Below are 25,705 nucleotides of genomic sequence, written 5' to 3' on the forward strand. Positions count from 1 at the left end.
ATCGAGATATCTTCAACCATATAGCCAACGTCAAGGCCGCCAAGTTCAACGATAAGATGACGCGGAGCAGAAATGACACGAACACCATCACCGGGACCGACTCAACCCTCCATGTTGAAAAAAGGCGGCTTCTAAATGCTGTCCTCTGGGGAAGTCGTTTCGTTCCATGGAGCCCTTGCTGGTTAAGCTAGTAACACACTGGTGTAAGCTGCTCATCAACGGGCCCTGTACGGCTTGGTCCACTCCGCGGGAAATGTCTGAATCAAGCTATTATCTGGTCTTGGATGTGCTCTGTGACCTCTGCTTTGGGCAGTTTGTTGACACCAAGGAACCTGGTGAGAATGATAGCGTAAGATTCCACAAGCGATTGGCTCGTTTCTTGACGTTACCCTATATGCACACAAGCTCGAGCTATAACTGACTACCTTGAAGTAAATCATTCTCCATGGCTGGATCATATCGCCTGGCTAAAGCCAAGAGGTTTCGATTGGGTGTTTGGAGCTCTCACTCCTCCGCACATTCAATTTCTCCATGACTTTGAGCAGTCGCTAGAGCAGCGTCTCAGGACCGAAACAGAATCCCGTCGATGGGACAGGAAGCCGAGGAGACATGTCTAACTATCTGATACATACGAAAGACCCAGCAACAGGTCGCATGGGATAGATTCCAGAAGTGCAGGACGCTGAGGCACTGATGCTCACAATTGCGGGCTCCGATACCTCTTCAATGATCATGGCTCGATGCTTTTTCTATATTGTGCGGACGACTCGTGTTTATTGGAAGCCTGTTAATGATTTACGATCAATATTTACCCTCCATAGATGAGATCAGAGCCGGCCCAGGACTGACGTCCTGCCCCAGTCTTCGGGCTTGTGTGGACGAGGTAATGCAGATCATGCCTGCTGGGCCATCTGAGATGCCTCAAATTGTGCTATTCAGAGGGATCATAGTCAATGGGAACCATATTCCTGAAGAAGCAACTGTTAGCGTAGTTCGTAACCCCATCTGGCACTTTGTACGTAACTGGAACCAGTGTTATCTTCAATTACCAGGGGCAGCGCTGAGCACTCTACAAGTACATTTACAGAGTCACATGCAATAGCGACAATTCCGACAAACCGGTCTTGGTTTGCAATGTGCATATTTTGGCTTACCGGGTCCAGGATACGAGTCAGTGCCCCGATTGTCCAAATGCATCCACCCCTGCGAGGGGAGCTTGTTGCAGGAGGATTTGCGATTAGATTTATCTGTGACTTGGGACCTAGCCTCTGTACCTTCTGCCTCTGGTTCCATCGCCATTCAACGATTCAACGAGCAGTGTTATGCAGCCCGACTTGAAAGGGATTGGAAAGGATTATTTGAGAGTGGTAGTGGCATCAACAGAACACTCACACATTAGGTGACCAGTTGAAGATGACGACTAAACACAGATGCGGTCCGTAAGCTGACATGGTTCCTCAAGCAAGACAACCCCACTAATAATAGCTAGCTTGCGCGTCACACAAGATGAATAAGCCATGAGCCTCAAATCTGAGCTTAACTAATGCATTCGAAGCAATGATCTACACATCCCTAAGCCACAGCCTGTCAGCATTGAGCCGGTGGAGTACGGGGGGCCTGAAAGAAGCATCAGCCACAACCGTCGATGGCAACACAGTCATGGAAGCACCACTTAGTCGCGAGCAGCTGGTGCGCCTGATTCAGTGTTGCACTCGGGAAGGGCGAAAGCCACTGAGATACATTGATCTCGCTGAAAGCATGCCATCCATGGTTTCTCAGCCACAGGATCCGTTGTCTACGGCGTGCCAAATGGATAATTATAGACTCTGTCGGTTTTACTGGGCTATAATGTCTTAGATGGCAATGAATACGTGCTGGTCAATAGGATATGCACAGAACTGCAACAGTGGTATACAACATATAAATATCGCCTTCATCCCAACATTCACTCCTTATTCCCATCGTCTACATCTTCTCATCATCAAATCCTTCCCCTCTCCTCAAGTTCAATTCTGCACAATGAAACTCACCACCGTCTCAATCCTCGCGGCTGTCAGCTCAGCGCTCGCCGTCCCCACCAACATCAAGCGCGACAGCTATATCCAAATTAGCGACTTCTGGGCCAGGGCTGGTCCCACATCCCCCGGGGCATCCATGCACTTTGTCGTTACTGATCCAAACTACCCGGAGGACACGCCCACCGATTGCAACCTGATCTGGTAGGTTTATGGCCCTTCATCGAGAATAACAAACTAACCAACGCTTCTCTTGTTGTCTAGGACCTATGGCCACGCTGCTAAGGAAGGTGCACGCTGCAACAATGGCGAATACTACATCAAATTCCCCAATGGCGCTCCCGACTTCAACTTGTTCACACTGGAGCTTCAGAGGGTCAGTGGGCCAATCGCTGAGGATGGTCATGTCTTGCTGAGTTCGAACGCGAATGGCGGTGCACCTGGAACCAAGTGGATTTGTGTCAATGACCCGAAGCCAGGGGTTGAGATTAGCTGTTCTTATGATGGGGTTCTTCAGATGCAAGTTGCCTAATGCCTGCGCATGCGGGGACCATGAGACACACGCCTGTTGGGTATATTGAATTGTTTTTATTCTAAGCTTTTCCTGTTTATGTTACTCTATTGTGTATAGAAGTAGCACAGTGATACTTGTGTTTTTTTGAATCAATCTTGGCTTTATTCTGCTAAACTTTAGAAATTCAGCTTTCTCACTGTTCAAAGCCCCAAAATAGAAGGATATACTCTGTAGAACCCAGTAAAGATCGTCTCACAACTTCACTAGACTCGGTAAATGTGAAGCTGGCTTTATCAGCCTCGCGATAACTTCGCTGTGTCAAGTCAGGGAGTCAAAGCACGGGCAGAGTCTTGTGATATCCCAGCAGATTGTCTCAGTGCGATTCGTTGGTAAATACGAGGAATTAATTGGCCTGACTCAGTTCGGGAATAGATCACCGTCAATAGCCAATAAGGCTTCCTCGATCCATCCAACCAAGGCACTAGAGTTGCCCGATGTCATTAGAGATCCCGAACACGAGGTATCCGCAGCTCTTGACCCCATACCCAGGAACGCAAGACGCATATAACCTCATCTCAACCCCTGTCTGTCCCATGCTGACCCGCACCCAGAAACATGGTGCGCTTCTCCTTACTCCTGCTGGCCTCGGCCATCTCCCTTACCGCAACAGCATCCTGGCTCAAGCGCGATACTCTCAAGCCCTTTCAAGAAGGCCGCTTCGCGCCATCAAATAATGCCTCCACCTCGCTAGCATACGACAACAATCTCCTCCCGCGGTACTACGACTGCTTACCAGGTGCTCATCTGTGCGATGCTGGCCAGTGCTGCGACTTCACCTGTTGCTCGGATGGATCCTGCTGTGGGGCCGCTGAGCTTTGCTACAACGACGTGAAGCCGTCCAAGGGACCGACGTACTGTTGCAAAATATATACTGAGAAGGAATGCGATACAAGATGTGTGCCGATGATGTCGGAGTGCTGCGGCGATGGGTACTATGTGGGTTATTTCTTCTCATGGTCGCTAGGGAAGGTGCTAACAGGTGTAGTGCGAGTATGGCTACAAGTGTGTTGCTGGTGGATGCGTAAGTCTGATCAACCCTGACCCCAGACCTGTGCTGACATGGACAGTGTAAATGGGGTCATACATGCAGTGGAAGCTACGACGATGACGATGATGTTGGGAGTGGTGGTGATTCTGGAGATTACGATTCAACGACCTCATCCACGTCTTATGATATAACGACTTCGTACACGTCTACGGAGCGGGAAGTGTCTACTACGTCGGAATACACGACTCGCACAGAGGAGCGCACAACGACATCTGAGAGCAGCACTCGAACGAGAGCAACGGATACCGATGACGTTTGGGAGACGACGGAGACGGATTCATCAACCTCAACTTCAACATCGTCTCGCTGGACGATGACAGATTTTCCCACGGGGTTGGATTTCACCCCAGCCCAGAGTTTTGTTCCGGCTCCAGTACCTACCGGTCCAGTGCCTCTTTCGGGAGCAAACAAGAATAGCTTGTCAAGCCTCGATATGGGGTTGTTGGTGATTGTGACTGGAGCTGGTTGGTATCTCGCATTGTGATCGGTGGACGAACTCAATACCCTGAGTGCATCTTTAACCATTGTAGATATCGAGTGGCATCCAGATGGTATGCTCTCTCATGCAGAAATGAGATTATGTTAATTTCCCATGACTCAGTTAATCCGTAGTCTACAGGCACTATCTCCACAGCTATTAAATGTCATCCTAGAGATTCGAATCACCATATAGTACGGATTTGAATTGCCTACTCTCAGCCAACGAGGTACCCACTCATATATAGACAGCTATTATGCAAACAGGGTTACGACCTGTGAGCTTCTACACTACAATGGTTAAGGGATATTTGTTTGTTCCTACACAACCCTTACTCTCCTTTTCTATCGATAGCGTATATAACTGCTAAGAAATGGATCGTTAGCGTGCCCCATTCAGTAAACAGCATTTGCCTATCAGCTGATTTCGATGCACAGGTCGAAGAGAATATCACCAAGACCACTTGAATGGAGCAAGTGAGACTTGATGACTACCCAGGAAGATAATTTAACGCCACTTTAGCCCTATGCGAGCTTATCAAGCAAGCTATGTACCCCGGAGCTCCACATGATGGCTCCTCGGTTGTGGATGATGACCACATACTCCAGCTCGAACTTTAACCTTTTGCGCTTTCAACGAGTCAAAGGCCAGAAAATTATGATTTGGGAATATCCGGTCTGCATTTGAAGTAGAAATACTTGCAAATTCCATCAAGCCCTGCTAAAGTATCTCCGGTCTTTCACCTTCTGGAGGAAATTGCTTGTGTTAAGGTCCTCGCGCCTGACAGAGAATGACCGCACCCAGTTACTACCAGAAGCAAAGGGGGTTTACTCACCTATTTTTATCTGACTAAATGCAAGTCAGATTTTCATTTCGCGCATTAAGTGCGACTGCTCCCGCAGAATATTACGTGGTGGAATTCTTCAAGTTCATCTCGAAGGCGCAGTCGATTTCTGACGAAGAAGTCTCTCCCAGATACTGTTATGGAGTAATATGGAGTAATACGGCTGACGAGATTTCTTCCCATGTCACCGATTGGCGAACACCCATTCATTGCCAAACAGGGCCACTTCCATACTGATAATCGGGAGTGCTACTAATGCTAGCACAAGAATACATGACCACTGAAATAGCAAGGGGTAGACACCATGACCTCCCATTTACCTACAACGATGATTCTGCGGCCAAATTGACCTGTATGGCACTCAGCATAACAGGGAGCATAGCTAAAATGAACAGAATGGGCCCATAAAACGACCGATATACGTATTACACTGGGGGAATAGAAATTCAAAGGAAGAGTAACATCCATATCCCCTATGTATACTCTGCTGGCAGGTTGGGGCCATGGTCAAAATTGTATGTTTTCCCTGAAAATTCAGTTCAGTATTTGCTGGGCGTGTGACTGGTACTAGGCAACTTGAACTGACTCATGTAGAGCCTTATATGATCATCTGGATATCTCTCTTGGATCTAGCCCTTCGACTCCTTCATCTAATTGCATACCATTTTAAGAGGGTTTAGATCAGGTGAGAAGGCATGCTAGGTGATACGGTAGATACCTTATTCCTGAAGCTCTGTACACCTATTTATAATAGACATAATCTGCTTGCACAGGACCTCTGCCATAATACTTTGATAGATTCCCATTCTTTCTCCCAGAGAGGCAGGGTCCCTTCTAATCACTATGTGTCATGGGGCTGCGGCCTAGGTAGGGTCACTGCCTCGGTGAGGCTATAAGCATGTTAGAGGCCTCAGGCCAGAAGATCCTATGGGAGTCATCATTGTAAGTTTTTGGTATTGTGGATAGTGGCTGCCTAGAATACTACCTTCTTACACATACATTAATTATGATTTATACTTAGAGGAAAAGTTAATGCTATAGTACGTGAATATCTTCTTTAACCTTTCGTGGCTTGCCCAAAGCCTTTCTACGTGTTACTTGCGAGCTTTAGCAGGTATACTGAACCTAGTGATGCGCGACCTGATGCTGATCTGTAATCTATTACTGATAGGTAAAGCCAGCGTCTTAGGAGGTGAGGACATGGATTTGATCATCATGGCTAAGGCATTTGGTATTCCCCCTCTGATTAGCTGCCTGCTAAGGGGGGTTCTAGGTTTGAGGTCAAGCATGGTGTGTTGACTGCTCACTAGGTTCACTAAGATGAAGGTCTTATTAACTTCACATGATACTAATTAGGAAGGTGGTGAGAGATACTACTCCGTAGAAGGATTCCACTCATTGCAAGACCCACTGTACTAACAAAATACCAGGGAGGTACAGTGTATTCTTGTGTATAGAATACCACTAAAGAGTTGAGACAGTGCTTAGTGGGGCTTGCGTAAATTGTGTGCCCCATTGGGTTAATTATGGAGCTGTCAAAGCGTAGTTCACTAACTAGGTAGCTAGGTTAGTTATATTGTGAACTTGGGTCAGCCGATTTCCCCATCCTAACTGAGGAAAGCGTAAATAACCTTATGCATAAGTGGATCGTGAGGGGTTGCTTGGCGAGGGAGCCTCCAATGATTTTATTGCCCTCAAATGTGGGTGAGGATCGTCAGTCGTACGACCCTCCCCCCCGGAGCGGTGGGTCGCCAAGAGGGACTGCAAGGTCTAGGCAATGCCTGTTGTTGCTGAGGGATTGAATCCGGCTTCGGTCTTAGCCTTGGGCCCTGGGGCAAATAACGGCATCTGCCTCAATGCTGGGATAGTTTTGTCTTCAAGTCTAGGTCGATCCATGGTACCTTTCTCGCACCAGATCTAGCTTGTCAACCGTGAGCTAATACAGGAAAATACGCGGGAAGTTATAATAAGTCGAGCGTTGTTTGACAGTTATGAGCCCCGGAAGCCCCTACGGTATCGGGATTTGACAATTATCTTCTTCTTCTTTCCTGTTAGAGAGAAACCCCGGAAATATGTGGGTAGGTTTGCCGAGGCAAACACAGGTATAATCAATCCACCCCTTGTCCCGGATGACTATTGGACCGTCTGTGTCTACATACTATTGACTCGATGACAGCTACATACATGTTTGACAAGTTTACTCCATGTCAACAACGCACTTGGCAGCGGTTTTGTTGACCCTCAATTGAAGCAGATCCGGTCGTGAGTAATGACCTACCGGATCAGCTATCGCCTTGGCATAATCAATGTTTTGCAAGTCGATATCCGCCTGGAGGACGCACTCCACGCCGGGAGGGGGCGCTTCTACCAGCGGACTACCGTCGGGTCCGAAGATCATTGCGAAACCACCGCCGGGCTACATATTATGATTAGCTCAGATATCGGAAATTGGATATGAGGTACGTACCACCTGGATAATTCCCTCCTCTACCAGATTCTGCTTGGCTAGATTTTCCTTGGTGAGGATCTGCGTACATGCAAGCACGAAGGTCTGTCCCTCGATAGCCATGAACTGACTCGCCAACTTTGAACCGTCGCCGGTAGCACAGAATCCCCATGGCACACTCTTGGTCATGGGGAACATGGCCGGCCAAGACGCGACGTGGATCTGCACACCCTGTTCGTACTCATAGTACCGCAACAGGGGCTGAAGATGTTCCCAGCAGTTCAAGCCGCCGATCTTGCCAAAGGGGCTGTCGACGACCGTCTTCAGCGAGTCGGCCTGTGAGTCGCCCCAGATACTCCGCTCCACATGCGTGGGCTTGAGCTTGCGGCGGTGATGCACGATCTCGCCTTCTGGGGAGATGAACGACTGGGCCATGTAGATGCTGCCCGCATCGCGCTCGCTGTAGCCCAGGACAATGAAGATTCCGGCTTCTCGGACGGCGGCTCTGATGGCGTCCATTTCGGGCGAGTTACGGACGAGGGAATTGGCCATGTATTCATGGAGGAGTTGGACATTGTCAATTGGGCTGTTCGTCCACATTGACCTAGTTGAAAGGGTGCTTGAGTGAGTCAAATTTTGCCATGTATGTCGATGAATCCATAGCAATACACAATGCACAATACACATACCATAAATATCCCGGAATCCAAACCTCGGGGAAGCCGAGAACATTGATTCCTTTCTCGCCGGCCTCCTTGATGAGTTTGATTGTCTTGGCGACACTCCCTTGGAGGTCATTCCAGACGGGTTCGGCCTGGACAGCTCCCACACGGACTTTGGTCATGATGATAGGTAGAATATGATAGATAACACGGCGTATATTGGGGCGAATAATGAAAGTACTATGAGAAAGATTAGGGGACCCTCGTTCTGGGTCTTTATATACTAGAGTGGATTAGCTAGAGACTCTTCAGACCGCCGAGTTGTCATTTCAACCCCGCAGCCACGTGCCACCTCACAATGCTGGTCGTTCAACTCCCAAAGGATAGGGAAGAATCGGGGTCATTCCACTCCCAAAGGTTAGTGAAGAGGGTTGGGGTCGTTCCACTCACAAAGGTTATTGAACAATTGGGGCTAAATGAGGGCCAATTGACTGGCTTAGCGTCATCATCAAAGCCCAGCATCACTTTACACGTCTGATCAGCCGCAAGGATTGGAGATTAAAATCGGGGACCCGCCCGCGGGTGAGACGGAAAGTGGAGGATTGTAATACTGGTATACTACATGATACCTACCGGGAAGGTGGGCGCGGAACCCACTGTCAAAACACACTGTTTATTGAAGGAATATGACTGCTTGCCCACTTTGGAAATGATTTGATCTACTCTTCACCAGCATTCTTCGGGATAACATTCGACAAGATTTGCTCATAGGATTCAGCAATATTCGCTCATTCGATTATCTAAATCTGGTTCCTAATCGAAGGCATAAATAGGAGCTAGATAGTCATTCGTTGAGAGACTCAGGCCTTTGGTGATTTTCAGCTGGCCATATAAGTTCCAAGTAATGGGCGAATTGGACTAGTCCTATCGGTTTCAACACTGTTGGACTGAACTCCCTGTACTAGTCTATATACTAGGGGACCTGGTCGACCTGTAACCGTTTCCCCCCGACAATATGCTTGGCATTTCTTTTTGTAGATGGAAACCATGCACGAAAGACGGCTTTGGTCCAGGTCTGTCGAGACCTGTCGATTAAATTAGTACTCAGCCCCTATCTCTGGAGCACTGGAGGTGTTAAAAGTATACGCCTCCTGCCTATACCACCATGTCTGTCGTGTCAGTTAGAACCCAGAGATGAAGCAACCTGCTCTAGTACCCGGAAAGACCGTTGAGTCGAGAGTTGGAGAGATTTTCGGTATCAGTATCGCTTTCACTTGCACCACCGTTCTCATCGTTGCTCTGAGGATCTTTACACGCCTGAAATACGTCAACCAGCTCAGGTCAGATGACTACATTATCCTTGGTTCACTTGTAAGTTTTCTGCCCTTGAATTGCGTTGATTGATCTAATGCCCTTCTACTCAGGGGCCCGTAATTTTCTATGGAATCGATCTCTGCCTCCGTAAGTGAGCCCAGTGCATAAAATGCGACTCCCAGCTGATGGATGTTATACCAGAGACGCAGTTTGGACTGGGTTATCATATTAACGACCTCGCCGACCCGGCCAGTTTTGCTGGCTCTCTCAAAGTCAGATACCTGATCCCTTGGCTCTTTGTTCATGACTGTTAGCTGACTAGCTTCTCGATAATAATAATAGCTTTTCTATGCCGCTGAAATCGCCTATTATGTCATTGTCGGAGTGACCAAAATTTCCCTCTTGATCTTCTATCTGCGCATCTTCACTACCTCGAGTTTCAACTTTTTGCGGAAGCTGTCCTACGTGCTCTTGGTCGCCATCTCCCTTCTCACCGTCATATACGTCGTCGTCTGTGTGTTTCAATGCAGGCCGATTGCATTGGCCTGGGATAAAGGGATGAAAGGCACATGTATTAATGTTACTGTCTTTTTCTACTGCCACGCGGGCCTCAACATCCTAGCGGACTTCTGCATCTACATCATGCCCATGCCATTGTTCTGGACGGTTAAGCGATCGGCCAAAGAACGCGCGGCCCTTGTTGGAATTTTTGCCGTCGGTGGCTTCGTCTGTCTCACCGGCATTATCCGGCTGACCTCCTTGAAGACAGCCATGACCAGCCTTGACCCTTCTTGTTAGTCTTGAAACTTGTCTCTCGTTGGCATTCTCCCAAAAATGCATTCTAATGGCGTAAACAGGGGACAACGAGCCGTCTGCCATCTGGTCTTGCATTGAGGCCGACACGGGTGTCATCTGTGCCTCTCTCCCGTCTCTCAAACCGCTCTTTGCGGATGTGCTTGGCAGAGTTCCGCGCACCCAGAGCTATTCCAGGAGTAACACCAGTCGAAACTTTGGGGCACTGACAGAGAGTCAAACCGGCCTGCATACCCATTCTCGAGCGGATGTCGAACTCAGCCAAAATCCCCGACCCTATAAAATCGAGCATGTGGTTGTCCGGACCGTTGAGTTTCGTGTTGAGCACAGCGACGCTTAATCTTCCAGTCGTTCCTATTTCTTTTTGTAAATGTTCATCCACTACACAAGATTTCTGCAGCGATATGCTGCGAGACTCAAAAGTCATTTCGTAAAGGGTTGGGGTTGTGATGTCGAAAAAATATACAACTGTCCTCCAGTCTTCCTTTCTATCTGCATATTCGACTGACTTGTCAGATAAGGTATCAGAGCAAGAGGCAATAGAGTGCAACCCTAATCTGTGGATTGCATCATTCTATTTCATCTCTGACATTTGGTGATATCATGTTGTCTATGTGGGTAAATCTGGATGCGACATAGGATAAGCTGCAGATGACCTCGCAGATCTCCTCATGGCATAGCACCCCTGCAAGTCGCTGAATTCCACCGTAATCAGCGATATCAGATTCTCCCAGTCAATGCTCGAGATGGGGTCGTCTTTTCCAAGGCCTTTTAAACTTTCCGCTAATGCCTTTGTCTTTGAAATTTGTCGCAGAGATGCTGCCAACCCTGAATTGATACTGTGGGTAGAAGGAGAAGAGCGCCAAAGAACGTTTCCGGAACTCTGGCCTACAACCAAGCTGACCAATCTAAGAATCATTCATTTATGCAGTTGTGCACAGATATGTAGATTATAGAATAGATCCATCATCTAGCTGGTCTCCCGACCCTTCTTTACTGAAAATCATCAAAAATGAATAAAATGGAATCTAATCAATTTCGAAATCCACTAAACAGAAGTCCGCCTCTGTAAATTAAATGTAATATTGGGCTCTTGATGGTGGCAATCTATAATGTATGCTTGAGCAGCAGGGGTTTTTTTCATAGACACTAACTTTCACCTATCTAGTATCCTAAACTATATTTGCTTCTCCCACACATAGCAGACAAAGGTCTCATGGATACTTCTTTAAGCCTAAATTTTGTATAATTCTGTGGCAGCATAGCATGTAACAGAAGAAAGGAGAAGGGAAATCAACTTTTAGGGCTCGCAGCCCGGCGGTTGTCGGAATTGGGTCGGCAGATGTCAGCAAAAGAAAGGCCAACGGGGTTTGAACTTGTTTTCATATGCCGAGCCTGCGAAGTATTCATAATTTATTATTACTTGGTTTTTAATTTCCATAATCCATTCTCCAGAGTACCTAAATTACCCCTTATTGGAGTTCATTTCTTAACAGGTATAGTGAATCCCAATAAGTATCTAGGCTTTACGACTCAAGATATCTGACTGTGATATTACAAAGCTAAGTGATTGACTGAGTTGCTTTATGGATTCTATAAGAGGTATACTGTACATTAATATTAAATTGGATGCTATATAATTGTCAAAGTTAAATTGAAACTTAGTGTCAGTGAAAAGAGAAAAATTACCACCTATAGTTTTATGTTTAAGTTTATGCTGTGTATAAAGATCACTTATTAGGTGTTGAACAATTCCATGGTGTGGTGGTAAGGATGCTGGAGTCAAGAAGACGTACCAACACCTGCAGACCTTTTTTCAACGCCCACCGAGCGTTGTCCCTCATAGAAAAGCTTCTATTTTCGCCCCATTGTCCAGTCTCTTTTGTCTAACAAGCACATAAGCACCTGCAAGATCTCACGCGGCCAGAGAGATGGTGTGCCTAAGGCCTCAATAGCTGCCCACCTCACAACTGAGGCGTCAGCGTCTAATCTACTATTGAAAGGTAGATGTAGCATTTGTTCATATTCAATCAAGCTCTCCAGGAAGGCGCTTAATCATCCTACGATTGTCCATGTCATAGATGTCAACTAGTTCATCGGTTAGCAGCGTCCTTGGTACCAATTCTGGCAAGAGAATCAAGATATTATACTACTATGATTAGGAGTCCTAGCATTCCTGATAGAATACTTTTATAGAAGCGGCAGTAGTAAGGGCCCCATATACTTGCCACTTTTTACTTTTTTGGAGTTGTAATAATACATATTCCTTAGATCATAAGACGGTAAGGCAGACTTAGACTCTTAGAGTCCATGAAGCAAGCAGCTTCCATGTCAAAACAAAGAAAAGTCAATTCTTGCATAACAGAGTTTTGAATCGGGGCCCTCTTTATGACCTCATCTCGAGAGGCAATCAAGCCATCATGAAAATCAGGCATGTTGGTGTCTTGGGTAGCACATTCATCTAGCTTGTTCAGGTCATACAATGTTAGACGTCCTTCACGCAATACTAGCTAGATCTAATGATATGATATTCTATTTGGCTGACATAGATAGCTTTGAAGGTGTTAACACGTGAAACTGGATGGAGCAGCTCTGGGATTTTCATTAGCTATAGGTCAAGTCTGCTGTCCCCATATAAGTCGGCGAGCGGCTGACCTCCCTAATATCAGAACACTAATCTTACACAGCCAAGATGCAATTCAGCTCCTTACCGTTTTGCCGCTGGCGGCGGTTGCTTTTGCTCAATGTAAGCTTTCCTCTGTTATCAACTCGCAGCTAACGTTACTAGGCGATGACGATGTGGCAGTGCCAAAAGCTGTGTCTCTATTGTCCCAGCAGGGATTTCTTCCTTTTGATTGATCCGTATGAACTTGTGGATGGCAAGCTGGACTGTTATGTCAACTTCTACTTGCTTGAGCCTTGCTCAATTATTAATGGTAGAGTTGAACGTTAGGCTTGATTGGGTTAGGAATAAACTATTCCCAACGAAATTAGAGCAAATTGCGTGATTGATAGTGGATCCTCATTATCCCAACCTTTCGATAAATATAAATCACGGACTCTAGTGACTAGTCCAGAACATCAAACTTATGCCAAACAACGTCAAAGCACAATGACAAGCCCATTCTCAAGTACGCTGGTCTCGCCGGCCGAATTCCACGCCGCCGTGAACTCACCCACAAACACCCGACGGATCGTCCCCGTAGCCGCCGGCCGGCGCACAGTACACACCCCCGCCTATCATGCCCAGCATATCCCCAACTCCGTGTATGTCCCCGCCTCAACCACCCAGCACCAGCATGCTAACGAGCACAGCTTCTTCGACATGGATCTCATCAGAGATACCACCTCGCCATACCCCCAGATGCTTCCCACCGCCGCACACTTCGCGTCCTGCGTAGCAGCCCTCGGCATCACCAAGGACGACGTGCTGGTTATCTACGACGCCGTAGACGTTGGGATCTACAGCTCGCCGCGCGTGGCGTGGATGTTTCGCTTCTTCGGCCACCAGGCCGCGCATGTCTTGAACAATTTCCGGGTGTATGTGCAGCTGGGCTACCCCGTTGCCACTGGCGAGATGCGTCCTCTCCCGTCTGTGGGCGAGTATCGCGTTTCTCCACCGGACAGCGACCGGGTGATTGCCTTTGAGGAGTTGAGGGAGCTGGTTTTGGGTGGTGGCGAGGGATTCCAGATTGTGGACTCGCGGATTGCGGGGCGGTTTAGCGGCGAGGAAGACGAGGCGGTCGCCGGGCTGAGTTCGGGGCATATGCCGCGGGCGGTGAATGTACCGTTGGCGGCGATGCTGGAAGAAGGGTCGAGTACGTTTTTGCCGGTGGAGAAGCTGGCTGAGGTGTTTAAGAGGGCGGGGGTGGATGGGCGAGTGCCGTTGGTGTTGACCTGCAATTCGGGGGTGACGGCTGCAGCGCTGGATTTGGCACTAGGTGAGACGGGTTTCAAAAATGCAAGGCGGATCTACGATGGGAGTTGGATGGAGTGGGCAAGGAGGGTGGATCGGCCGGAGTTGATTGTTAAGGATGTGCATTGACTGATAGACTGTGCATTGATTCGTAGATTGTATAGATGCTATCTCATGAAGATGTTGAATCCTCGATCCAATTGTGTATCGCTCTGACCACTTGGTCGCTGTTCTTCTCCAGGAACATCATATGTCCGTTACCATGGATGCCGACCTCCCGTAGCTGCAGGTGCTTTGTTGGAACTCCAGCTTGTTTGAGAAATCGAGCAGTGCACCAGTCGTGTGTCGCATGATATGATGCTTCGGCTGTAACGACCAAAGTCCGAATTTTAGACAGGTTGGCGAGCTGTCGGGGGGGAGGGTCGTCAGCCTGGATCACACAGTCTGATATTGCACTGGAGTTGGATGTGATCGTCTGCTTAACAAAGTCCGCGTCTGGATCAGTCACTGGCGGCGAATAAGTGATCGGTATATCAGTCAATCCGTAGGGACGGGCTGGTCCACTCCCAAAAATTGCATTCTGGAATGGAGGCCCGGATGGCTCAATTGATACGATGGAATGCACCAGATCCGGTTTCCGATCTGCCGTAACCCACGCCATTGCTCCTCCCTGGGAGTGAGCGACAAGTATCACCGGCTTGCCGATGGCGTCTAACAAAGCAGCGCCCGCAGGCTGCATGGAGGCCTCTTGAGCAGCGTTTTCGGCAAGCGAAGGAACCGTCGACGCATAGTACGAATCGAAAATCGGATCGCCCATCACACCGGTTCCGGGCCATTGGGTGTGAAGACTCGCCTGTGGCCAGAGGTTGTATTTTGCCGTGTCCGTAAAGTACTTTTGCAGATGCTCGGCGCTGTATTTCCTCAGCTGTCCATTTCGGGAATACCACGGACTCCTGCCACGGGAGGTGTGATCAAGCAAATAGCATTCGTAGCCTTGCGAGAGAGAGTAAGACGCCCATCCTTCGTCTCCGTCGGGTTTGTTCAGCCAGTTCTGGTCGTGTTAGTTATGAGAGTCGTTCAGACAAGGAGCGGTCGTACCGTTGCTGTTTGGTCGGCTCCATGGATAAATACAATCGGATACTGTCTACGTGGGCCGTCGACAGGAGTAAGTCGTTCGACGTACATCTGGTTGGTGATGATGTGTTCTCCATCATTGTTGAGGGTGTAGTTGCCTCCTACATAGAAGTATGTCCGGCGATGTGGTGTTTCGACCGCAACCGCAACCAGAGAAAATACGACCGCTAGAAGATAAAGGTTTGCCATCATGAGGGTGGATGAAAGGGCGAAATATTTCATTGAGAGGCAGAAGAGGGAGTTGTCTATGCTCAGCCCCGCCCGCACTTGCATGGGGGAGAATGAGATATCGCTGTGGCAACGGCTGATGGTAACTGCAGCTAATCTACAAAAGAGGTATAGATATGCATTCATCTCATTCATCCAACTCCATCATTCTGGATTGCCATGCTCGGCTAGAGACGCTTCATCCCGTTGTATCATTGCCTTTCCGAGTTTGACTGCCCGTTCGCGGCTTTGTACCTCGTCGTCCACAAGCTTTCCGTTTGTAGTCCCTCGTCTGGTAGTTGTAGGGCCCAATCTCTGAGGGCGTCAAGTTCGCGCTCCATCATGTTCATTCTGGCTTATTGATCCCGAATACTAACGACTGTATCCACTCTACCGAGCGAGACATTTCCGGTCGCAGGCTGAAACGTTCTCCCCGGACAAAGTCGCTTGGCGTCTGCTAGGGCCGCTCCGTATGCTTTTTGATAGATGACAGCTTCCCCCTTTGCCTGCTGGAGGCTGATCTGATGATATCGCGTACGGTCGAAGCCAGTATCAGCAGACTCATTCGCCCAGTTTTGACACGCTTCCACATTCTCCCGCTTCGACTTGTACTCCTGCCGAAGCTTCTCCAGTTCCTAGAGAGGGAGGTCCTCCTTTCTCTGGCATACTCTCCGAGGATATAGCCTTTCTGCTGCCCGTTTAGCTCTGGTACGATACTCATCGTTCCTCTCAGACCATATCTCTTCTCTCCGTAACTTGAAACGCGCTGTCCGCTCTCGTCAGTCGACTTGGCCGATGCAAGTTCAGCTTGATGTGCAAAGATGCAGGCCTCTGTACGTTTCTTCCAGCGCTTGAATCTCTCCACGGACTGCAGTGGCTCTTCAGCGATGTTCTTGGTGGTAGCTGCACAGTGCGCCCTCGCTTGGGCAACCTGAAAGCCATCCCCGTCGAAATCATCCGGCCAACCATACTCGCGGCACTACTCTTTCAGGGGTATATCATGCCGGCTCCATTCACCTGCGCAATGCTCCACCAGGTAGCTCATCCAGTGAGCGATACCAGCGGAATATCGCGCAGAACGTTTCTAGCGCGTCAACTAGGTATAGACTCGAAGCTGTTGCAATTCTTACTTTTCTCCCTTAGTTCCTTCTCTTCGTCTAAATCATCGGAGTAGATGACGGTCCATCCGCCATTGCAGGATCCATAGTGCTCCACATTCCTGCACAATAATCCAAATCCGATGCCGCCGCGCATCGTAAATGACCACACTCTGGCGATTCCCCAGCTGCGATAACGGGGTCACCCACGGCCGAATGTACGGCCCATTTTCATCCTCGTAATCATCACCGATGGATCCCGACTCTCATCACGTCCTCCTCGCGGCGGAAATCCGTGAATGCACCGCCATGAAAGAAATGCTCGTTGCCAGCAAGACATCCTGTAGAGGTAGATGATGGCGGGGTCTATCTTCAGCTTTTCATACAGATGGGTGCAGATGGTCGATGTTATGTGGACCTTGTTCGATCCCTGCTGGGTCGAGATGGCGCATCTGGGCGAGAGTGTGGTAGATTTCAGCATGAGGTCGGCAATCTCATGCAGGCGCACTTTCTGATCTTAGGGCAGTTGGCCGTCCATTTTGTTTGGAAATCGATATCTGTGCCTTTATCATGCGTCCAAGGGATTATATATACCATCCAAGGTATGAAAATTAAGGTACCAGGACATCAGGCCCAAGGCCCACAAGGCAGCCATTGTTGCCTGATCCTAGCCGGGTGGCTATGAGAGCTGATACTTACATGGTCGTCTGGAATGGGAGGAACTGTCTGGTCTCCATGTCCTTGAGTACATAAGATATGGTGTGATTTGGTAATGAGAGTATCATATTTTCTTTACGCTGCAATGATCCTTTGTCCAGAAAGCGTGGTACGGGCTAGCAACATTATATATATTCTAGGCGGCCAGTCGCGGGCTGTTTCATTAATTCAGTTGTTTAATGAAATCAATTGACCACCTTTCATCTGCAAAGAATGCGATATGGGATCGCAATCAACCAGTACATACAGAGTACCTTGAGATTTTCTTTAAAAGCTATTGACCAAGTTCCGACAAGACCTGACGTCCATGAGTGATGCAGTGTGGCATGTGGCTGTGTTGTGATTGATTGGTGGAGTCTTCTCCACCGGCGATAAGCGCTGCTTGTTTGTTCTTAGCTTTCTCCGCTCCTGATCCCTCTCGCAACCGGCCTGATTTCATCTCAATATCCATCGAGTTCGAGGCTCGACTCCCAGAGAGTGCGATAATGGGCGGCGTACGAGGAAAGTCTCAAGGGTGCGGAACCTGTCGAGCACGTAAAATCGCGGTAAGTCGACAGCCATTAGATAAGAGTACACGGGGATTGACAGACTCAAGTGCGGACAAGAAAGACCTCGCTGCAGCCAATGCCTCAAATCCAACCGCCAATGCACAGGCTACCAGCGCGACAAAGTGTTCGTCCTGGTTCAACCCGACGCCAAAGAATCCGCCCGCACAACCCGCCAGGATGTCGCAAAGATCGGTCCAAATCACTTCGACCAGGGTCCTGGACTTGAGATCATCATGAGCTGCAATATTCGTCAGCAACTCCTGGACGCCTTCATCCGGCGCTGCCTCCATCATCCGCGGTTCCGTACACGCAGCTGGTATAGACCGTGGCTCTTCCTCCTCCCTGACATTTCCACCCGATCCAAGGCCCTGGAATTCTCGACCTTGGCGATTTCCTCGGCTGCCATCGGTCGCAAATTTAACGACAGCCGACTCGTTCATCAGAGTCTAAGGGCATACACGAGGGCCCTTCGTGAAATGCAGAAAGCACTCTGGGGTGGCTCTCTGATACGTGAGGATGAGACGCTGGCGGCGTGCTTGGTGCTGAGCTTGTATGAGCTTCTGGAGTGTCCGGATAACGGGGCTGATGCGTATCAGAACCACTGCCAAGGATACCTGTCGCTGGTCAAGGCGCGTGGGATGGATGCTCATACGGATGGGATCGGGCATGATCTTTTCGTGGGTGTGAGATTACAGGGGGTGCGTAATATGCCCATGGGAGAGAGCTATTACTGACACTGTAAGATCCTTCACGCAATTGGCCACCGCGTGCCCAATTTCATTTGCGAACCAGCCTGGTGCCGGGATCCGTGGGTCTCGCGACCGAAACGAATGGCCGACCGCATTGCGGATTGTCTTGCCCGCATGCCGTCCATTCTCCAGCGATATGACCGGTTGTCGTCTCTCCACCGGAAGGAGATTCTGGATTCAACATACGGACTTGTACAGGAATGTCTGAGGATCGATCAGACTTTACAAGACATCTACGAGGACCTTCGGCTTCAGGCAGAGGGTCCATTGTACTGGCCGGTTCTCTCGCCGTCGTTTAAAAACAGTGTCCAGGGCCAAGGCTGGTTTCCTGTGATATACGATTTTCCCGATCTGAGGACTGCAACGTTGTTGATGCTGTATTGGGCCTCGAGGGCTATGCTGTGGGCTACGCTGAGCAACCTGCACGACGTCATCAAGTTACAGGGGGTGCATGGCAGCACTCCCGCCTTCGTTGAAGTAACCAGTGAGAAACATGACCCCAGTCCAAGCAATGACAAAGAAATCTCAAGTGAACGAAATTCCCCACCTCTGCATGACGGGCAAATCTACTTGAGAATGGCACGCAACGTTTGCCAGTCCCTGGAGTACTGCCTGCAGGAAGACATGTCACTTCTGGGGATCCTGGCCGCGTCAATACCCGTAATCATCACAGTATGGGCTATTCGGTATCGGCACAATGACGAAGCCGAGTTGGCCTGGTTGATGAACGCATCACAGAAAATGCGTCAGGGGCTGCGAATGTGGACATACATTTGAGGAGACCGCAGATGAAGCCCAACTTCGAGAATCTGCAAGCCACTTAGGAACCCACGTATTGAGTGGCACAGCCTCAGGGGCGGAGTTTCCTTGCTGACCACCGCAGAGAGAGAAAAAATAGTCTTGTCAGCCCTTAAGCTTTTTGAGGATAGGGTGCATCCACCGCGCTAAGCCTGTTTGGGTCAAAACCTGCGAGCCACGTGATCTGGTCTCAGCTGTACACGAGCAGGTGCTGGCGATTGGATACTGAAAGAAGATTTGGGGTGAAGTAAAGAACGGGCTGCCCACTGTGGCTGAAGAAGGTCTGTGGGAACCGTCAACTATAAAGGTACAGTGTTCTCTCCCGAATATGGCTTGCAATTCACTATCATTGTCTACTCTGATTTCACCGATATCCTCATACACAATGCTCACAGATCACTCCAAGGTTGCCATAGCGCAGATTGTCTTTTATGTGCCTGCCATAGTAGCTGCCGCGGTGCTTCTATTCCACCGCCATGGCCGGCCTCGACAGGCCTGGATCATCCTCCAGATTTTCTGCTTGAGTACGTACCTTTGCCCCACCTACTGCATGTCCAGTGAGCTGACGGTGATCAATAGTCCGAGTCGCCTGCGGGATTGTCACCATAGTCTACGAGAACAACCCAACAAACGTCGGCCTGTATATCGCCGCCCTCATCCTCCTCACCGCTGGGCTGCTGCCCCTGATTGCAGCGACTCTCGGTCTTCTGCGGATAATGTACGTGCACCTCCAGACAAGCAGAAATAATAGGCATGATCTAACTCTTTTAGTATTTCCTACGAGTCCAAAAACAAAAACAAGGGTCTTCAGATGCCCATGGGCGTCTCTCGATTCCTGTTCATTGCCGGAATTGCACTGGTCATCGCTGGCGGCTCCTTGGCTGGGAATTACACGGACGCGGACTCGGTGAACACGGGTCGTACGCTCACCAAGGCGGGGTATATCGTTGTTGCCGTCTTTATGGCTGGCTTGGTGCTTATCCAGGGACAGTTCTGGAGACAGTATGCCAGCTTGTCTCGCGCCAGTCAAACGGTTAGTATCTATCCATTCTGAAATGCGGCAGCGGGGATGCTAATGTTGAGTAGGTTCTCAAGGGCATGGGCCTGGCTGTTCCGTTTATCGTTGTGCGGATTGCATGGCTTTTCTTGTCGATCTATCATCCTGATGATAAGAGATGGAGTAACCTGAGTGGAGACATTGGAGCTTTTGTGGTCATGACGGCGCTGATGGAGTACATTGTCGTGTGCATATACATCGGGACGGGGTTCATGATTCCTGCTACGAAGGGTGTGACTCGTACTGGTGACCGGGGGCTGGAGCTAGAGCATGAGCCGGCAGGTGAAGGGAGCAGCCAATACGGGAAGCTCCATTCTCTTGAGCGGGCGTGAGCCGACAACAGGTCAAGGGAGTCTAGAGAACTTTTAATTTCATTTCAAGGGTATATAGAACTAGAACGACAGAGAATTTATATACAATCTATGACGGCCCTCACGGAACTCTAGAAATGGGGCGTATTCAACGCCATCAAACACAACAACCCTCCAATCAGCCCGGCAGAAGGCAACGTCAACACCCACCCACTGAAGATAAAGCCCAACTGCCTCCAGTTCACCGCTCCCAGATCATAATTCATCAGCGCCACCCCAGTAGCCGCACCCGTCAAGCACTGGGTCGTCGACACGGGCAACCCCAGCCTGGACGCCAACAACACCGTGATGGCCGCGCCCAGCTCCGTCGCAAACCCTCTGGTCGGCGACATCTGCGTGATCTTGTTACCCAGCGCCCGCACGATATTATACCCGTAGAACCAGAACCCCAGACCCAGCAGCAAGCCCGCAATCACAAGGAACCACACCGGCGTCGGCGCCTCAGTATCTACCGCGCCAGCACGGTACGTCGCATACACGGCGGCCCACGGCCCCACCGCATTCGCCACGTCGTTGCTCCCGTGCGCAATCGACATCATCATGGCCGAGACCACCTGGCAGTAGGTCCAGAGGTGCTCGACGCGGTCGTCGTAGCGGCGCGCGCGCGAGTGGATGTCGCGCAGCAGGGCGGAGTCGTGCGTGACCACGTCGCGGGTGACGCCCTGCAGGAGGCAGAACTTGATCCAGCCGAGCCATTTCCGGGGGTGTGTCCAGGGGAGGTCGGCGACCGGGTGGAGGAAGCGTTCGTGCGGGCCGAGGTGTTTCTTGCGGGGTTTGAGCTCCGGGGTGGATTGGGCGGAGTCGGCTGTGCGTTCGATGTCGTGAGTGGACTCGAGGAGTTTGGTGTCGGTGGGTTGGGATTGTTGCGGTTGCTGCTCGGTGGTGTGGAGGTGGGCTTTCGCGCCGGCGAGGACTTCGCCGTAGGCGTCTTCGTAGTAGTTTGTGACGAATTTGTCGCCTTGGCCGGGAAAGTAGAGCGGGCAGGTATCCTTGAGAAGCCAGGGGCCGAGGGGGAGGTGGTAGACGCGGACGCGGGCGTCCTGCTTGACGAGGCGGCGGTGGAAGTAGGGGAGGAAGAAGACGACGCCGATGAGGAGGCAGCCGAAGAAGACGCCCAGGATGATGCCGACGGCTTTGCCGGCGCCGAATTCCTCGAGGGAGGGGGCGGTGGGGGCTTCGACGACGATGAAGAGGGCGAGGATGGCGCCGGTCGCGGCTAGGTAGACGGGGATGAGACGCATGGCCCACTTGAAGGGATCCTTGCGCTCGAGGACGCTGTACTTCAGGATGCCAAAGATGAGGGCCGAGAAGCCGGCTGCAATCGCCGGGGCAATCCCCCAGGATGCGGCGATCTGGGAGACACTGCCCTTGGTCCATTCCCAGTGAATGGGTGCCTGAGCGGCGAAGCCGACACCGACCAGAGCACCGACAATCGTTTGAGTGGTCGAGACAGGCCAGCCCATCCCGGTTGCCAGCATCAGCCAGGCAGCATTGCCCATTTCGGCGCAGCCCATTGCCAGCATCAAAGGGCCGGGCTTGTTCTCAAACCGGTCGATGCTGATGATGCCGGACTTGATGGTATCGGTCACGCGGGCTCCGAGGGCAACCGCCCCAATGAACTCGGTACACACGGCCAGGATGCCGACCTGCCACATGCTCAGCGTGCGCGCAGCGACGGACGTGGCGTACGAGTTGGCCACATCGTTAGCTCCGTTACCAAAGGCACTGAAGACGAAGGTGATGGAGGTGAGGGCGAGGATCCAGTCGTACTTGGCGGTTGCGGCTGGGATCATCTTGAAGTCAAGCTGCACCAGCAGCCTTGGTAGAGAGTGAGAAGGAGATTGATGGATGATTGGGAACTACAGACACAGAGAAGTGAGAGGTGCTATATATCGAGCTCGGCAGAAGTAGGGATCCATGCGGTGCTCGCCAAGGCGGCTCGTGTGCGTTGGGATACCATCCTAGACAAGACTGCTCAACTCATCACAGACAGAACGTGAGACCACAATACATCCCCATTGGCTTCTTGCGTTGAATTTTGCAAGTGAGATTTTCCATCCGGGAGAGCGGACTTGGCGCCAAGGTCCGCCGAGCTCTGGGCGGACCACAGCCTCGAAGCTCTCGGCAAATCACATTCCATTCCTGAGCACGTTCCTGGACTGCTGGATATCATTTCAGGCCAAGACAGTTGGTAGAAGCTGGGCAGTCTCCATGCGATGTCCGTGTTGCCCACTTTGGGTATCTCGGCGCGTGACTTGGCGGACTGTTTCGAAGTCTGTCTGCTGCATTCATTCCCAAATCACACCAGCTGGATCCTGCATGCTACTCGTCGACGTCGGTGGCTAAGACGGTCACTTCCGCTGGCAGCCATGGTGTCCCGCCCTGGTAGGACAAACGAGGCAGCACGTGGGACACTGCTCAAATCGTACAGGTGCATGGCGGAGGTTAGTTGCTTTGGAATCAGTACGATATTCAATGTTTACGTGGCTACCAGGCGCTTCTTCCTGCTGCAAACGTCGAGAAACATGGAAGTGGCGTTTGGTTCGGCTACCTGGCTATCCAGATCTCGGTGACATGCTTTGGATGCAAAGAAATGCACTGCTTGACTAGTCGGTTCGAGACGAACTTGGTAAGAATTCGGAAAAGAAAGAAGATTCTCAGCTTTCGTGAAACTGACTAGCGCAGATTGCTTGCCCTGAAAAAATATTACTCGTAGCCGCTGCATGCGCATGTCCATTGCATTGGTTGAGATTCTGCAATGTCAGCCAACTATGTACATGCCTTCCATTCGAGTCATAGCCCAATGTCTCCGTGATCACTGTCAATCATGTGCATATGTCATTATGGTAACTAGAATAACAGGATTACAACTGCACACAGCTCACTCTCAATCAGGCCAGGAACTTTTCCTTGTTCAGATCCAACCACTCATGGAAGCGCAGTGACGGTCTCCCGGTATACTTTTGAACATTTCCCGATGCCGCCTCCGGTAGACCGAAGAAGCCACCAGATTCGTCCTGCTTGCGAAGCTGAGCAAGTATGTTCTTCGCTACAGGCTCCGGCAACCCATTGACCTTGGTCATATCCTGCAGTGCCTCCTGCTCATCGATCTTGGTGATCTTGACTTCCTTGCCAACAACTTTGCCAATCAGACCAACTGCCTCCGTTATCGACATCTGCTCCGGTCCTACAAGGTCGACGTATTTTAGTTTGCTCCCATCTCCCCCAGCTGGCAACCCTTTCACCAGAAACCTCCCAGCAACACTTCCAATGTCTTCCGGCGCGAGAAAATCAAACCGGGCCTCGGGATACGCCTGCTTGACCTCTCCTGCCAGAACCCCACTCTTCCACCACAAAGAATTGCTCGCAAAGAACGCCGGCCGAACCGCCACATAGTCGTCACCAAAGACATCCCGCAGATTCGCCTCCACCTGCGCATGGGTAAACGCAATAAAGTCACTCGGCGGGACGGCGTCGGCAGCCCCGTGGAGACTAATGCTAATAGTGCTTAGAAACACGACCATCTCGATCCCAGCCCCCCTGAGCGCCTCGATGCTGGCGCGCATTGCATCCGCCGTGCCAAAAGCGAGGTAGATGAATGCGTGCTTGGCGCCGGTCTTGGTGACAGCGGCATGGATGCTTTCCGGAGAAGTAAGGTCTACTTGCACGCGCTCGAAGTTACCGGTGGTTTCTTGCTCAGAAGTGAGACCGGGGATGGACTTTGTGGTGTCGCGCATGGCGAGGATGACCTTTGCGTTGTGCTTCTGCGCGCTGAGGGCAGCTGCAGAGCCGACCCTGCCTGTTGGGCCGAAGACGATCACAGTTGGTGTGGACATTTTGTAGCGCGCAGATGTGAATACAACTTTGGGGTGGGATGAGTGAGATGAGTGAGATGAGTGAGATGAGTGAGATGAGTGAGATGAGTGAGATGAGTGAGATGAGTGAGATGATGATGATGATGATGCTGCTGCTAGGGAGTGTCGGTTCAACTATTTATATTCACATTGCCAGTATCATCATAATGGTAGAGTTATAGATACGAACATATCGGTCTTCGTAATGTCCGACCGCCGGGTGGATCTGTCGGTATGTCGTCAGCTGATGTGATATACTCACGACGGGCCAAAACCTCTTTCCACCCCTCAAACAATGCCTGCAGCAGTTGAGGAGCTTCTACCAGAAGCTCCTAACACATCCTTCCCTTGGGAATCAAATACAATCTATACACATCATAGCTGCTCCACAGGCAGGTATTGGCGAAGCTCAAGACATATTCAAGTTTCTGCTTAAAGGAACCCCAGTTCTTCAACATCTCCAGGGACCTGGGGCTTTGACAATTCACCAAATCTCAGCAGCTTTCTCATCAAAGTTTCAGTTCGATCCATTCTCTTCGACTGTAGTTAGATTATCGCCGACTCGGTCGTCTGGTTTGTACTCCATGTACGGAGGCTGAAACCCACAGACTTGCCCAATCAAGGCAGCAACCGAAAGCACCACGTGTGTAAGAGTCGATCGAAGCCAACCCGGTTCACTCCAATACACAGGAAAATTGTCAAAATAGTGAAATATGACCAGTATCTTTGTTTGAAACCACCAGCGGCTGAATAGTCGGTCACCTCCCTTAGAAGTTTCGTCGAGAATCACGGTATTCAGATTGCGGAAGAAGATACACTTTAGTCCGTCTGCCGGATCTGTCCACTCTTGAACAACAAGGTCATGCTCAAATTGCGCATAGAACGATTCATCAGGGGGTCTATCGGCGCGACTCCATTCATGAACTGTATATCTTGGTATGACGATGGTGCCATCAGAAGGGCTGAGTAGGAACGTTTGGGACCCCAAAGATATCCTTGCGATGCCTTGAATGACTCTCAAGAACTCAGTGTGTTCTTCGTGCCAATGCAGACCGGATGACCA

General features: G+C 50.2%; 12 protein-coding genes across 12 annotated transcripts; 7 read left to right on the forward strand and 5 right to left on the reverse strand.

Moving 5' to 3' along the window:
* The first annotated feature begins 1,693 nt into the window (after positions 1 to 1,693).
* AFUA_8G01760 (uncharacterized protein) lies at positions 1,694 to 2,675 on the forward strand. The gene is made up of 2 exons (XM_741937.2): positions 1,694 to 2,219; positions 2,280 to 2,675. The coding sequence occupies exons 1-2, from the start codon at positions 1,858 to 1,860 to the stop codon at positions 2,545 to 2,547; spliced, it is 630 nt and encodes a 209-aa protein (XP_747030.1). The 5' UTR covers positions 1,694 to 1,857; the 3' UTR covers positions 2,548 to 2,675.
* Positions 2,676 to 3,078: 403 nt separating this feature from the next.
* Positions 3,079 to 4,213, forward strand: AFUA_8G01770 (uncharacterized protein). Its single transcript, XM_741936.2, has 2 exons — positions 3,079 to 3,525; positions 3,657 to 4,213. The coding sequence occupies exons 1-2, from the start codon at positions 3,145 to 3,147 to the stop codon at positions 4,119 to 4,121; spliced, it is 846 nt and encodes a 281-aa protein (XP_747029.1). The 5' UTR covers positions 3,079 to 3,144; the 3' UTR covers positions 4,122 to 4,213.
* Positions 4,214 to 6,833: 2,620 nt separating this feature from the next.
* AFUA_8G01780 (carbon-nitrogen hydrolase family protein) lies at positions 6,834 to 8,390 on the reverse strand. Its single transcript, XM_741935.2, has 3 exons — positions 8,095 to 8,390; positions 7,427 to 8,009; positions 6,834 to 7,375 (listed from the first exon to the last, which is right to left on the reverse strand). Exons 1-3 carry the CDS (start codon positions 8,247 to 8,249, stop codon positions 7,157 to 7,159), a joined length of 957 nt encoding a protein of 318 aa, XP_747028.1. The 5' UTR covers positions 8,250 to 8,390; the 3' UTR covers positions 6,834 to 7,156.
* Positions 8,391 to 9,241: 851 nt separating this feature from the next.
* AFUA_8G01790 (uncharacterized protein) lies at positions 9,242 to 11,107 on the forward strand. Its single transcript, XM_077805271.1, has 5 exons — positions 9,242 to 9,438; positions 9,492 to 9,528; positions 9,583 to 9,653; positions 9,724 to 10,174; positions 10,239 to 11,107. The coding sequence occupies exons 1-5, from the start codon at positions 9,262 to 9,264 to the stop codon at positions 10,532 to 10,534; spliced, it is 1,032 nt and encodes a 343-aa protein (XP_077661399.1). The 5' UTR covers positions 9,242 to 9,261; the 3' UTR covers positions 10,535 to 11,107.
* Positions 11,108 to 12,778: 1,671 nt separating this feature from the next.
* On the forward strand, positions 12,779 to 13,147 carry AFUA_8G01795 (uncharacterized protein; the record flags this gene model as incomplete). The annotated part of the gene is made up of 2 exons (XM_001481346.2): positions 12,779 to 12,940; positions 12,983 to 13,147. Exons 1-2 carry the CDS (start codon positions 12,887 to 12,889, stop codon positions 13,145 to 13,147), a joined length of 219 nt encoding a protein of 72 aa, XP_001481396.1. The 5' UTR covers positions 12,779 to 12,886.
* A 98-nt stretch (positions 13,148 to 13,245) lies between these two features.
* Positions 13,246 to 14,239, forward strand: AFUA_8G01800 (sulfurtransferase; the record flags this gene model as incomplete). The annotated part of the gene is made up of 2 exons (XM_077805272.1): positions 13,246 to 13,461; positions 13,510 to 14,239. Exons 1-2 carry the CDS (start codon positions 13,307 to 13,309, stop codon positions 14,237 to 14,239), a joined length of 885 nt encoding a protein of 294 aa, XP_077661400.1. The 5' UTR covers positions 13,246 to 13,306.
* A 43-nt stretch (positions 14,240 to 14,282) lies between these two features.
* On the reverse strand, positions 14,283 to 15,567 carry AFUA_8G01810 (alpha/beta hydrolase; the record flags this gene model as incomplete). Its single annotated transcript, XM_741932.3, has 2 exons — positions 15,209 to 15,567; positions 14,283 to 15,161 (listed from the first exon to the last, which is right to left on the reverse strand). The coding sequence occupies exons 1-2, from the start codon at positions 15,515 to 15,517 to the stop codon at positions 14,283 to 14,285; spliced, it is 1,188 nt and encodes a 395-aa protein (XP_747025.3). The 5' UTR covers positions 15,518 to 15,567.
* Positions 15,568 to 15,589: 22 nt separating this feature from the next.
* On the reverse strand, positions 15,590 to 16,705 carry AFUA_8G01820 (uncharacterized protein; the record flags this gene model as incomplete). The annotated part of the gene is made up of 3 exons (XM_001481347.2): positions 15,590 to 16,086; positions 16,164 to 16,354; positions 16,549 to 16,705. 3 exons carry the CDS (start codon positions 16,703 to 16,705, stop codon positions 15,808 to 15,810), a joined length of 627 nt encoding a protein of 208 aa, XP_001481397.1. The 3' UTR covers positions 15,590 to 15,807.
* Positions 16,706 to 17,750: 1,045 nt separating this feature from the next.
* AFUA_8G01830 (Zn(II)2Cys6 transcription factor) lies at positions 17,751 to 19,339 on the forward strand (the record flags this gene model as incomplete). Its single annotated transcript, XM_001481348.1, has 3 exons — positions 17,751 to 17,810; positions 17,861 to 18,511; positions 18,557 to 19,339. 3 exons carry the CDS (start codon positions 17,751 to 17,753, stop codon positions 19,337 to 19,339), a joined length of 1,494 nt encoding a protein of 497 aa, XP_001481398.1.
* Positions 19,340 to 19,745: 406 nt separating this feature from the next.
* AFUA_8G01840 (uncharacterized protein) lies at positions 19,746 to 20,749 on the forward strand (the record flags this gene model as incomplete). The annotated part of the gene is made up of 4 exons (XM_741929.2): positions 19,746 to 19,884; positions 19,940 to 20,078; positions 20,132 to 20,393; positions 20,447 to 20,749. 4 exons carry the CDS (start codon positions 19,746 to 19,748, stop codon positions 20,747 to 20,749), a joined length of 843 nt encoding a protein of 280 aa, XP_747022.2.
* Positions 20,750 to 20,859: 110 nt separating this feature from the next.
* On the reverse strand, positions 20,860 to 22,581 carry AFUA_8G01850 (inorganic phosphate transporter; the record flags this gene model as incomplete). Its single annotated transcript, XM_741928.1, has 1 exon — positions 20,860 to 22,581. One exon carries the CDS (start codon positions 22,579 to 22,581, stop codon positions 20,860 to 20,862), a length of 1,722 nt encoding a protein of 573 aa, XP_747021.1.
* A 964-nt stretch (positions 22,582 to 23,545) lies between these two features.
* AFUA_8G01860 (NmrA-like family protein) lies at positions 23,546 to 24,624 on the reverse strand (the record flags this gene model as incomplete). The annotated part of the gene is made up of 1 exon (XM_741927.3): positions 23,546 to 24,624. One exon carries the CDS (start codon positions 24,622 to 24,624, stop codon positions 23,680 to 23,682), a length of 945 nt encoding a protein of 314 aa, XP_747020.2. The 3' UTR covers positions 23,546 to 23,679.
* Between the last annotated feature and the right edge of the window lie 1,081 nt (positions 24,625 to 25,705).

Source organism: Aspergillus fumigatus, chromosome 8, assembly GCF_000002655.1.
Source record: "Aspergillus fumigatus Af293 chromosome 8, whole genome shotgun sequence".
In the NCBI taxonomy this organism is placed as follows: domain Eukaryota; kingdom Fungi; phylum Ascomycota; class Eurotiomycetes; order Eurotiales; family Aspergillaceae; genus Aspergillus; species Aspergillus fumigatus.